The sequence below is a fragment of the Electrophorus electricus genome, chromosome 18, assembly GCF_041902795.1.
Source record: "Electrophorus electricus isolate QZ-2024a chromosome 18, ASM4190279v1, whole genome shotgun sequence".
Lineage (NCBI taxonomy): Eukaryota > Metazoa > Chordata > Actinopteri > Gymnotiformes > Gymnotidae > Electrophorus > Electrophorus electricus.
Genome location: NC_137514.1, coordinates 9,202,501 through 9,214,301, shown reverse-complemented (window position 1 = coordinate 9,214,301; position 11,801 = coordinate 9,202,501). Strand labels below are relative to the sequence as shown.

Genomic DNA, 11,801 nt, shown 5'->3' with positions numbered 1-11,801 from the left:
GTTCACATCTCGCAGGACCTGTCCTGGTCCCGCCATACCAACTCCCTGGCAAAGAAGGCTCGTCAGCGTCTTTACCACCTCAGACGCCTAAGAGACTTCAGACTGCCCTCCAAAGTACTGTGGAACTTCTACACCTGCACTATCGAGAGCATCCTCATGGGGAACATCACAGTCTGGTTTGGGAATAGCACCAAGCAGGACAGACAAGCACTCCAAAGGGTAGTGCGTTCAGCAGAGCGTATCACTCACACGGAACTTCCTGACCTGCAGACCATCTACTACAAGCGGTGCCAGACCAAGGCCAGGAACATTGTGAAGGACCCCACCCATCCCAACAATAGACTCTTCTCTCTGTTGAGGTCAGGGAGGCGCTTCCGCTCCCTGAAGACCAAGACAGACAGGCTGAAGAGGAGCTTCTTCCCACAGGCCATTCGGGCCCTGAATCAGGGAAACTGATAAACTGTGGGGACCACCACCACCATGTAACATGACTGTATATCTGTACATCTGTATATATAGATTTATACTCAATTACCTTGTTACACAACAACTGTAGATATGTTATTATACAAAATGGATCTGTACATTCTGTAGATTGTGTACATATATACCCAACCATATTACACCTGCACTGTACATTCTGTAGATTGTGTACATATATACTCAACCATATACATTGTACATTGTGTATATATTCATAATATACATATATTGTACATACATTGTTAATATATTTTGTACATACATAGAATAGTTCAAGTTCAAGTTCAAGTTCAAGTTCGGTTTATTCGTCACATACATAGTCATACACAGTATAACTCGCAGTGAAATGGTGGAGAGTGCTCTGTCCAAACTGAGGAAGTACATATACATATATACATAGAATATATATATTTATCTGCATATATATATTTTTCTCTATGCACCCCTGTTTCTCTTCCTCAGTTTGGACAGAGCACTCTCCACCATTTCACTGCGAGTTATACTGTGTATGACTGTATGTGACGAATAAACCGAACTTGAACTTGAACTTGAACTTGACAGCCAATGAGGAAAAGCTGATCACAAGAGAATTCAAGCAGACAATCAGTCATAGTGTGAAGGTTTCACCTCTGCAAAATATTTTGGATATTTAGGATTAACACAAACAATGGAATGTTGGCTTTTCCTCTCAGGACTGAACTGCTCTTTTTTGGAGAGAATGGATGCTTTCTAATAAAGTTTCTTGATTTTGTAAATACTTGTTGGGCTGTGTTTTTCACTTGTCCTGAACCTAAACTGGAAAAGTGAATAAAACTCTACAACAATGCCCATATGGAGGCACCATATGCCTGCTGGATATTAACTGCTGGACAAGGACCACCAGAAGGCTCCTGTGGCCCAGTACCCCATGAGGGTAGCACCTACTGAAAGGCTGTGAGTGAACACCTTGGGTCCTTTGAACAACAGATGTAGGAGCTTGAGGGAATGTGAGTAGTGCCCCAGAGGAGAGATGCTATGTTACACGTTAAAGGGGCTCTAGAAGAACTCCACAGTGAGCAAAAGTAGCATATATTTGAGATAATGTGTGTCAGGTCCCTAACGCAGTGCAATGTAGTCCTGAGCTGAGCAAGTGCAAGATTGGAGTGTCTTTATTCTCCATTGCAAAATGAAACAATAAAAGCTAGCCAAAAACAGAAATGAAAACAGCGCTCACTGAAGATTTCGATGTATTTTAGGATGCAGCAGAGTAGCAGTAACACTCCAGACATATTTTGTGAACACAACAGCGAGGAACACAACAGCGAGGCAAACAGGAGACAGATTCAGGTAATCAGGACTGTGAATGGGGAAGGTGCAGTGTGTGTGGCAGTGGGCATGTCCCACAGCCTGGGGGCCTGATGCACTGTGATAATTGTTATATTATTAGTATATTTTTTACTAAAGTTACCTGTGCCCAAATTAAGTTTTCCAGCTTCTCTCTGGTAATAACTGAAATATACATACAGGAACTACAGCCATGTAAAAGCTACTTTATGTCCGGGAGAGCAATTTGAGATGATAGTAGACCCACCAAAGAAGAGCTCCCTGGAAAGCCCCTGACAGTGGCCAAATCCAACATGTGCTATACAGATTACACACACGTTTATCCGCAGTCATACTAAACACCTTCTGCTGTGCATAGTTGGATCTGTAATAGTAGTACTCGAAGTAAAATAAGAATAGTCAAAAAATACAAAATAAAACTTGTGATTTGCTTGATTCAATCCATTCAAAAGTCTATTTCAGAGTTAAAAGACAAAAATATTTCAGTTTGTGTTGTGATCATGGGCAACATGGACTGGGTGTACACAAAGCTAGAATTAGGCAAGTCCCAGGACACCCAACCAGAATGGAAAGTACCCAGGTGAAATGCTCTACTGCCTTAAAGGAAAGGATGTCTGCTTTCTTTCTCACATGCACAAAGATAGCCAACTGAAATTCACTCATGCACATAAAAGCCTTTAAAGCATCAATAATAGTGTTATATTTATATATAATGTACAATTAGTAATCATTTTTATTTAATTGGTAATTATGACAGATACTTATCTAAAATAAGTACAGCAAACAATCCAAGTTACATATGCATACATAGTTAAACTATTTATTATTTACTTTGACATTTAATCTACAATTTTGCACTAAATTGCTAACCAAGTTTTAACCATCACAAGAAGCTGGAGCAAACTACTAAATAGCTTAAATGAGCAATGAAAACATGGCAATTTAAGATGTTTTCAACTATAAGTATTTAAGTGTGTTGTAATTAGGGAAACTGCAGATATTCTGAAACTCAGTGTAACCTGACCTTTTTAATATTGATATAAATGATAATCATATACCACATTATACATGCTGCATTCTTTGTTCTTTCAGTGTGATGAACAGTATAGCCTGTTGCATTCAAACATGAAAGTGAATTAAGACAGACTGACAATCCCTCCCTGCTGGTACATACATGTTCTTGCACCACATAGTCCAGCCCTCCTCACACCCAAGCCTGTAAGCTGTTTTGCTTAATTTTCATTGCAACATTCGTAGGCCTGTGGCCAATGAGACATGGAAAGCTATTATTGTTATCTTTAGCTACCTCTGTATAACCAGCTTGTCCACTGAGGGCAAACCTTAGATAACCATGCTGTCCTTAAAGACATTTGTGTTTAAATGCACCTCTAGCTTGTCACTTGAATTATTTCCCCTTCAGACATCCACTCAACATGTTTTGGTGGCATAACCTAGTAAGTAAAATATAAATATGTAAGAAAACTGAATAAATAACAAATATACAATGAACATAAATAAGCAACTTAAACAACTACTTTAAGAACCCAATTCATAAAAAGACAAGTGAATCAAAAAAATTTGTCTTACATGACTGAAATCATCTCTCTCAAGAAGCATTTTAACATTTCCAGATGGGGTTGGTACAGAAGGAAATAACTTCTCTGACAGCCTGGAGAAGCAAAGAGAATGTGTCTCAAAATATGACTGGCACATTGGACCAAATGTGTCAGTCATACTAGTGAATGTGATCTTTTTCAACATTTGAGAAGGTGTCAGTTAACCACAGTCTTTCCCAGGTGAGGTCACAGACTGCCTCTGCACTGCTCATTACTGTATTCCCTGGTCTAAGAAACCCTGTCCAAACTAATGCTAATAAGTGTGCTGAGTGCGCAGTGTGATGAGAGCAGAAAACTACAATGTGTAGTGCAGGGTTAGTAGCAAAATGCAGGCCAGAAAATGTAGAAAGTGACAAAGCATAAATGTGTTAATGCACAGCCAATTGCACAATCACACCCTTTGCTTAATATCAGTACATTGTCTAAATTGATGTCACGGTTGGTCCCTCCTTGCTTCCATGGTTTCCATGACATGTTTCTCCATTCCGTTCCAGTCCTTGTTTTTGATTTCACCGGTCATTATTTGAACCTGTGCCTTGTTTAGTGTTCATTAGTTAATGTATTTAGACCCTGTCTTGTTTGTTCATTGAATGTATGGGTGCATGTTTGGATGTTTTTGAAGGCCCATATCTGTATGCCTGTAAGTTTGTACTCCGTGCCTCCTGGTCTGCATGTTTGTTAGCCTGTGTTACCTTAACCGTTGGTTTTTCCTTACGTCCGTGTGTCATTTTCTAGTCTGTTAACCTGCTTCCCCTGTTTGCCTTCATGTGCATTTGTTTGTTTATCATGTATCCTAGTACTCTACATATTGGCTCAATGACCCTGGACTGTCATACTGACTCAATATGGATTTGCCCCTAATAAAGCTCTCTCTTCTACACTTCCGCTTCCTTACTGCTCACTGTTACAATTGACAAGCATAAGAGGTTTGGGGCATTCTTAAAGTGTCAGGGTAATTTATACAGCAAATTTACTTCACTGCTTTGCTTTCACTATTTTTACTGGAATAAAGGCGGAATTAAGGCAGTCCGCAAATCCTGGAAGTCAGTCAATCTTAATCCAAAAAAGTGAGCCAAAAAGATAATCTCAAAAAAAGCTAATCTTGGAGCTATTTTTTCATTTCAAATTGATTCACAGATGGAGTGGAGATCACATTCTGGCCAAACTCAACAGTTCGTACCTAAGCCCACATGCTTGCCAGTGAATGATTCCTTTTTACCCCCTTTAAACGATGCCAATTTGAAAATCATAAGTTCCATAAATGTTACTATGCTACTCAGAATATTTTTACCAAACAAAAACCCAGAAGTTATAAGAAAGAAGACAAAGTAAGACACGTTACCTTTGGAACTTGCACACCAGCAGTAAAGCCAAAAGAACCATGGGAAGCACAAACACAATGGAAGCGATCATGACTATGTTCAGCTGGTGAGGGTTCTCAGATGGGCCAACCTCTAATTCAAACAGCATAGAAACATACATCAATACACTCACAGTTAAAGCCAACCTCAAAATGCTAAAACTTGTGCTATGATATGACTCACCAACAACTGCACTCCATTCACTCCAGTACTTGGCTTCAGCACAGTCATCCCCCACTTTTGTTCTCATTTGAATTCTGTAGCACTTTGTCGGGTCAATCTTTGTTTTATTATATGCCAACCTGTGAGTCAACTGTACAGTCTTCAGAAGGAATACAAACAAAATGCTAATAGTCTCTGCATGCTGTGGCAGTAAAAGGTATATCAAAAGTCGCAACACATGTTAAGACATCTTACCTCATTATTGATCTTAATTTCATATGTAAAACACCAATCATTAAGATTTTTGATATTTTTTGGCATTGACCAATTTATTTCTAGGTATCCTGGCTGGTTTAAGGCTGTTGTTATTTCTGGGGGATCCAGCTTTTCTGGGGGGAAAAAAATGTAACAACACAATTTGAAATATTAAAAACAGATAATTTATGTTACTTCATTAGCTTCGTTAACAATTCTTTTGTGCAAATGTCACCACCTACTTTTGTGTTCTCCTCCAAGACATTAAGTTATGGAATGAGTACAAAGGCTACATAAGTAATATATAGCCGAAGTTTGGGAATTTTTGTTTTGATACAGAAACATCTATTAGGATTTCTTACCAATATATTCTATATAGAATGCTTTTTCAAGGGCAAACCAATGACCAGGCATGGAAATGTTGACTAAAACAAGCATGTCTGAATGAATTGAAAAATTGCTTTGGCATTCAATGCTCTCTTTTGCAGTATCTTGGAGGCAGTGTAAAGGATGGTCCACGTCTTTGCATTCGAAGCTGATTCAAGAACACAAGAAAACAAGTTACACATGGGCGTAAAGAGCTATCGCACAGCTCTTATGTCTCACCAAGGAATTAACATAATGGAATCCAATGATGACACTCATAATAAATCATAATTTGATATAATTTCATATAAGTCATAATTTCGAAGACTTGCCGAAAAGAAGCTGAGTATTGTGCAGTCTTAGGAAGTGTTTGTGTGCTCCAGGAGCAATTGATGTGCTCAGACTTATAGATCATGCAAGAGATATCATCCACAGAAAAATTCTGAAGACCTGAGAAATGACAAGACATATTTTAAGGTTATACTGGAAATAAAAATACTGCTGTACAAAGATATGGATGGAAACTAAGTAGTTAGTTGAAAGCTAAATGCATACATTGTCATTTTGTGAATATTAAATTGCTTCTAGATGTAGTGATTACTAGATTCAATGTAGAAATAGAGGTTTGTTTAATAGACCTAAATATCCACAGGCTTGGTCCTCGGAATTAAAATTAATCTCCTGGTCGTCACATATCAAATTACCCTAGGAGAGGAAATCCACATTAGAATCAATTCAGTTTATACTACAAATCAATTACATGCAACTGCATATCTGAATATTGCAGTGTAGTACCTCATAGTTTGAATGATCAAAGTAACAATCTTTGTCGGCAGAGACATTGTCTAAAAAATAATTAATGAAAATGTTAGTTATAATGTGAATTCCTGCCAGTCATTTACAACAAACAAATTAAAGAACCATTTGTCAATAAATGATGTGAGAAAGTTTACTAACCTGTATAATCTGCCAGAACCAGGAAAAGGGATAAAAGCACCCTAAACAGTTTCATGGTGTAACTGGCAGTGAGAATTTACAATGAAGGAGTGGGGGGGGGGGGGGGGGAGATTTTAACAGCTGAAACAAGAGAACACTTAACAGCTCATGACCTATGGCTTTGTATGTCAAGACTCAGTACATTGCCATGTATATGACCATGTGTATTTTTTTATCCCAAACACTAGATTAGTGGGGTAAACCTACTAAAAGAACCTCCAGAAATGCATCTGAAGTCCATATGTGAGACCAGAATGAGTACCATTAAAACGGTGGGGAAAAAAATAAAATAAATAATAATTTTATATATATATATATATATATATATATATATATATATATATATATATATATATATATAATTATTATTTATTATATATATATATATATATATATGTGTGGGTATAGTAATTATACAAGACAATGGGACATGTGATCTAATTTAGCTGTTTCCCCACTCATTTGAGGCTTCATAAGTTCACAATACTGCTGTCCATTTTCTAGAAGAATGCCTACTTCTAGAGATTCAGTGACCTTGATGGCTAAACTTTGCAGACATTTAAAAGAGTATATAAAAGTGCATTTACCTCTCAGGGACACCCTACGACCACCAACGTAGCGATATAACGAGTTCTAGCCTTAGAATACAACAAAACACAAGTTAATTGCACAAAAGGGAAATATGTATCGGCGTTTACTGGAAAGCGTAAAACAGGAAGTTATGACGGGGAGGAGTTTCCAGTGAGCTCTCCACTACTCAAAACAGAAGATAGAATAGAAAATGCATTAGTTACCATCACAGTGTATATGTGGGCACACCATGTAATAACTCTCATAGTCTGAATAAACACGAGCAGCAAGCGAGCAAGAAGCCCATTATCTTTTATCCTGGAGACATGAACTTTATCCTGGATACGCGAACTTAAATGCGAACAGGAAGCCCATAATCCTTTAAGTTCAAGTTCAAGTTCAAGAGGTTTTATTGTCATTTCAGCTATATACAAGTACACAACAAAAACGAGACAATGTTCCTCCAGGACCATGGTGCAACATAAAAACAACAGTGCAACAGACAACATGCTACACAAGTGCAAACAGTCCAATATAGTGCAAAAAGTCATTAAATAAACAATAATAAATATAGGACAGGACAAATACAAAATACAAAATGAGTAGACAGTGCAATTTAGTACAGTACACAGTACTGGGCATATGTAAAGTGAGTTGTGCATAGCAATCAGTGACATGCTACCCTGAACATAGCAGTCACCGGTAGCAGCCAGAACAGTTCAGAGTACAGTGCTGGTTTAGTACAGTACTCTAGCAGCAAGTAGGATAATGTGCAAGACTGCAACAGGAGTGCATAGTTTATTTGTGTGAGGTTTGACTTCAGCACTAGTCCAATGCAAAACAATGTGTGAGTGTGTGTATAGATATATATGTATGGATGTATGTACGTATGTATGTGTGTGTGTGTGTGTGTGTGTGTGTGTGTGTGTGTGTGTGTGTGTGTGTGTGTGTGTGTGTTTGTGTGTGTGAGACTGTCTATAAGCATGTATAGAAGTGCCTATTTTGGAATCTGAATTGGAATTGGAGTTAGCCAGGGTTCAGGAGTCTAATGGCTTCTGGGAAGAAGCTGTTGCACAGTCTGGAGGTGCGGGACTGGATGCTGCGGTACCTTCTTCCAGATGGCAAAATGGTGAACAGTTCATGTGAGGGGTATGTGGGGTCTTTCACAATGTTGGTGGCTTTCCGAATGCAGCGTGTTATGTAGATGTTCGTGATGGAGGGAAGAGAGACCCCAATGATCTTCTCAGCTGTTCTCACTATTCTTTGGAGGGTCTTGCGGTCAAAAGCGGTGCAGTTTCCAAACCAGGTAATGATGCAGCTGCTCAGGATGCTCTCTACAGTACCTCTGTAGAAGGTAGTGAGGATGGGTGATGGGAGATGGGCTTCCCTCAGCTTCCGAAGGAAGTAAGAACGGTGCTGGGCTCTCTTGGTGATGGAACTGGTGTTCAGGGTCCAGGTGAGGTTCTCCGCTATGTGAACACCAAAGGAACTTGATGTTCTTGACGATCTCCACTGAGGAGCTGTTGATGGCAAGCGGGGAGTGATCTCGCCTTGCTCTCCTGAAGTCAACAACCATTTCTTTTGTCTTGTCAACATTCAGATACAGGTTGTTGACCTTACACCAGCTAACCAGTTCTTGCACCTCCTCGTTGTCTTTGTTGATGAGACCCACCACGGTCGTGTCATCAGCGAACTTGATGATGTGATTCGAACTGTGCTTCGCTGCACAGTCATGAGTCAGCAGTGTGAACAGCACAGGGCTGAGTATGCTGCCCTGGGGAGCACCAGTACTCAGTGTAGTGGTGTTGGAAGTGCTGCTCCCAATCCAGACAAACTGAGGTCTACCAGTCAAGAAATCCAGGATCCATTTGCAGAGGGAGGTGTTCAAGCCCAGTAAGCTCAACTTTCCAATCAGATGCTGAGGAACAATGGTGTTGAATGCTGAACTGAAGTCTATGAACAGCATTCTTACGTTTATCCTGGAGACACGAACTTAAATGCAAACAGGAAGCCCATAAGCCTTTATCCTGGAGACATGAACTTAAATGCTTCTCAGTCAAGACCACTGCTAATCACCAGCCACAAATATATTACCAATTATTTTATCATTATTTTAATATCATTATTTGTGCTTAGGTCATATCTCAAATGATGTAATTAACTCTTTGTATAGTAAATGTTGTAGGTCAGTGTATGAACATGTTTCATTGCATTTCTCTAACTTTCTTCAGATTCAAATGTCAGACGACTGTGCAGTCAATAATTGATGCTTTTGTTTAGACTTCTGTACATCTCACATTAACTAATCACTGCTGCCATAAAAAGATGACATCCTTTTGTAAACTGGAAAAAGTGACACTGTTTATAATCATTTTTTAAATAATTGGAATTAAGTAGATAAAAATTAAAATAATCTGTACTAAGATCAGTCAGGATCATATAACATTCTGTTCTTATAATGACAGGTGTGGACACACTGTTTTTGAACTGTTTATGACACAGTAAAAACAGCAACAGTCTTTCGCTGAATTGCATCTCTTAACCCTGATGAGCTGTGTAGAGTAATGTAACCCTGATGAACCATGTACAGTACTACTAACCTGATGAGCTGTGTAGAGTAATGTAATCCTGATGAACCATGTACAGTACTATTAACCTGATGAGCTGTGTAGAGTACTGTAAGCCTGATTAACTTTGTTTGATTCAGATTTTCGTCTTTTCTTTTTTAAAATTTCTATTATTGTTTTATTATGTTCACTATTTTATTTATCCAGGATAGATACAATCAAACCTTTTCATCTGTATGTAGGCTACCCTTATTGGACACAGCAAATGGCAGAACTACATAACCAATAACTATTCATTTGAGAATAGCATTTTCTTGCACTTATCAACTAGCGCTAAGTAACAAAAACTACAATAACAATTAAAACTCACATGAGGAAACTTTCCAAAAGCAGCTGTTACTTTTTAATACTTTAAGAATTATTAATATTAAATAATAGTTTTAATACTTGATCTTTTTTCCCTCTTTGAGCGTATGGTATTTGCTTCCCTTGTAGTTCCGTTGAACTGTCACTGTCACTGAAGCAGTGTCCTGTTAAGGAATCTTAATGGAAAATAGCAGACAGCAAAGAAATGTTTTGGGGAGCATTTAAAAAAGTGGGGGCCATTTATAGCTGCTTTAACAAATAACTTGTTTGACAGAGCATCTGTGCGATATATTCTTTTGACTTATAAAGCAAATGTTTGTACTTGAAATGTAAAAAGCTAGTGTTAACAGTACATAATATAAAGCCTGAATACATAAAATGGTGTACCTAGAAAGCTCCACAACCTCGCTGCTGCCCCTAAGTGTTCAAATATTGACAAGGCTGAAACTGGATTCTCATTTGCGGTTTTCTTGCGCAAACGTTACAATCCAGTTTAAATGATACTGCAGTTATGATAGTTCACCTCTAGATGGCGGTCCTTAATCATTTTCAAATTACTAAATGGAAAACAAGATTTCAATAACGATTTCAAGATTTCAATAACGAAATTATGAAGATGTAATAACAAATTACAAATTGGTAGTGTTTCTCATTCTACAATCAATATAAAATATGAGATTAAAAGAAAGAAATTATAATATTCCACTGAAATTTCATTTTTATCATTTTAGTCCAATGTGCAAACATTGATAAATTCTAGCACTGTTTTCCTCTTTCATCAACACTGGCACATTGAACAATAGTGCTATTTTGAGCAAGAGTGTGCAAATTGATCAACGCTGGCACGTTGAACAACAGTAGCACATTGGACAATACTGCATGCAAGTAAATTAATAACAAGTAGAAATTCCACACAGCCTTATTCACATTGTGCCAGACAAGTGAAAAATCTGCAAGAGTAAAAAAGTAGTTTTAATTTGGCCCAAAGTAATTAGATTATTTTAAAACTTCAAAAGTACCTGCCAATGTGGCACCACAAACAAGAGTGAATAAAGATAAATTAATCTGAATCTGGAACTCCATAGACATTTTGATGGACTCCATGTCAGTTCATATAAATTAAATATCTTCAAGAAGGAACTGTGACGTTAGGAGGCTTGTGCAGGATGCGGGAACGAGGCACGTTGAAACAGACATTTATTGACATACTTAACAACCAGATGTGGCACACAGGCTATAATTTCAAACACCGACAATCTCAACGATAAAACACAAGACTTATATACACGCATGACAATTACACACAACAAGGATCAGATGAACGACACAAGGGGGTGTGGCAATACAGAAAAATACACGCACACACACACACACACACACACACACACACACACACACACACACACACACGGAGATGTTTGGGGGCGGGGAGTCTGTACCATGATAGAGCCCCCCCAAAAGGCGTGACTCCCTATTGGGTTGCGGCAACGCCAAACAAGGACCGGATAACCCGCCACGAGCCAGCGCAAGCAGGACAGGGACCAGGACGATGACAGACACAGGGACGCACTAACGGGGATGGGCAGACAGAAAGGGGGACAAAGTGATCGGCACATTCAGTGTAATAGGGACAGGCATGGTGACGGGGACAGGCACAGCCCGGAGAAGGGGAAAGGAACCCCAGCCAGCCGACCTGTCTGGGGGGATGTCCTTCGCCGGCTTGGGTAGCGGCAGCT

General features: G+C 38.8%; 1 protein-coding gene across 2 annotated transcripts; it reads right to left on the bottom strand.

Annotated features, from left to right (window-relative positions):
* Positions 1-2,521: 2,521 nt before the first annotated feature.
* Positions 2,522-7,261, bottom strand: LOC113577390 (interleukin-5 receptor subunit alpha-like). Of its 2 annotated transcripts, none has more exons than XM_027010013.3 (11): positions 7,150-7,261; positions 6,524-6,585; positions 6,362-6,411; positions 6,205-6,271; positions 5,899-6,016; positions 5,563-5,735; positions 5,201-5,334; positions 4,967-5,105; positions 4,765-4,876; positions 3,394-3,475; positions 2,522-3,257 (listed from the first exon to the last, which is right to left on the bottom strand). In XM_027010013.3, the coding sequence occupies exons 2-11, from the start codon at positions 6,576-6,578 to the stop codon at positions 3,195-3,197; spliced, it is 993 nt and encodes a 330-aa protein (XP_026865814.2). In that variant the 5' UTR covers positions 6,579-6,585; positions 7,150-7,261; the 3' UTR covers positions 2,522-3,194. The 2 variants fall into 2 exon arrangements, with proteins under 2 accessions (XP_026865814.2, XP_081557846.1); XM_081701720.1 differs by having other exon boundaries at positions 6,524-6,643; positions 7,150-7,247.
* Between the last annotated feature and the right edge of the window lie 4,540 nt (positions 7,262-11,801).

What these genes read in the sequence shown, in the direction of transcription:
- LOC113577390 (XM_027010013.3), bottom strand. Translation starts at nt 6,578, where the DNA reads ATGAAACTGTTTAGGGTGCTTTTATCCCTTTTCCTGGTTCTGGCAGAT. An exon ending in GGTTCTGGCAGATTATACAG is followed by an intron (nt 6,412 to 6,523) that starts GTTAGTAAACTT and finishes ATTATTTTTTAG; the next exon opens with ACAATGTCTCTGCCGACAAA. An exon ending in ATTCTATATAGAATATATTG is followed by an intron (nt 5,335 to 5,562) that starts GTAAGAAATCCT and finishes TTTTCCCCCCAG; the next exon opens with AAAAGCTGGATCCCCCAGAA.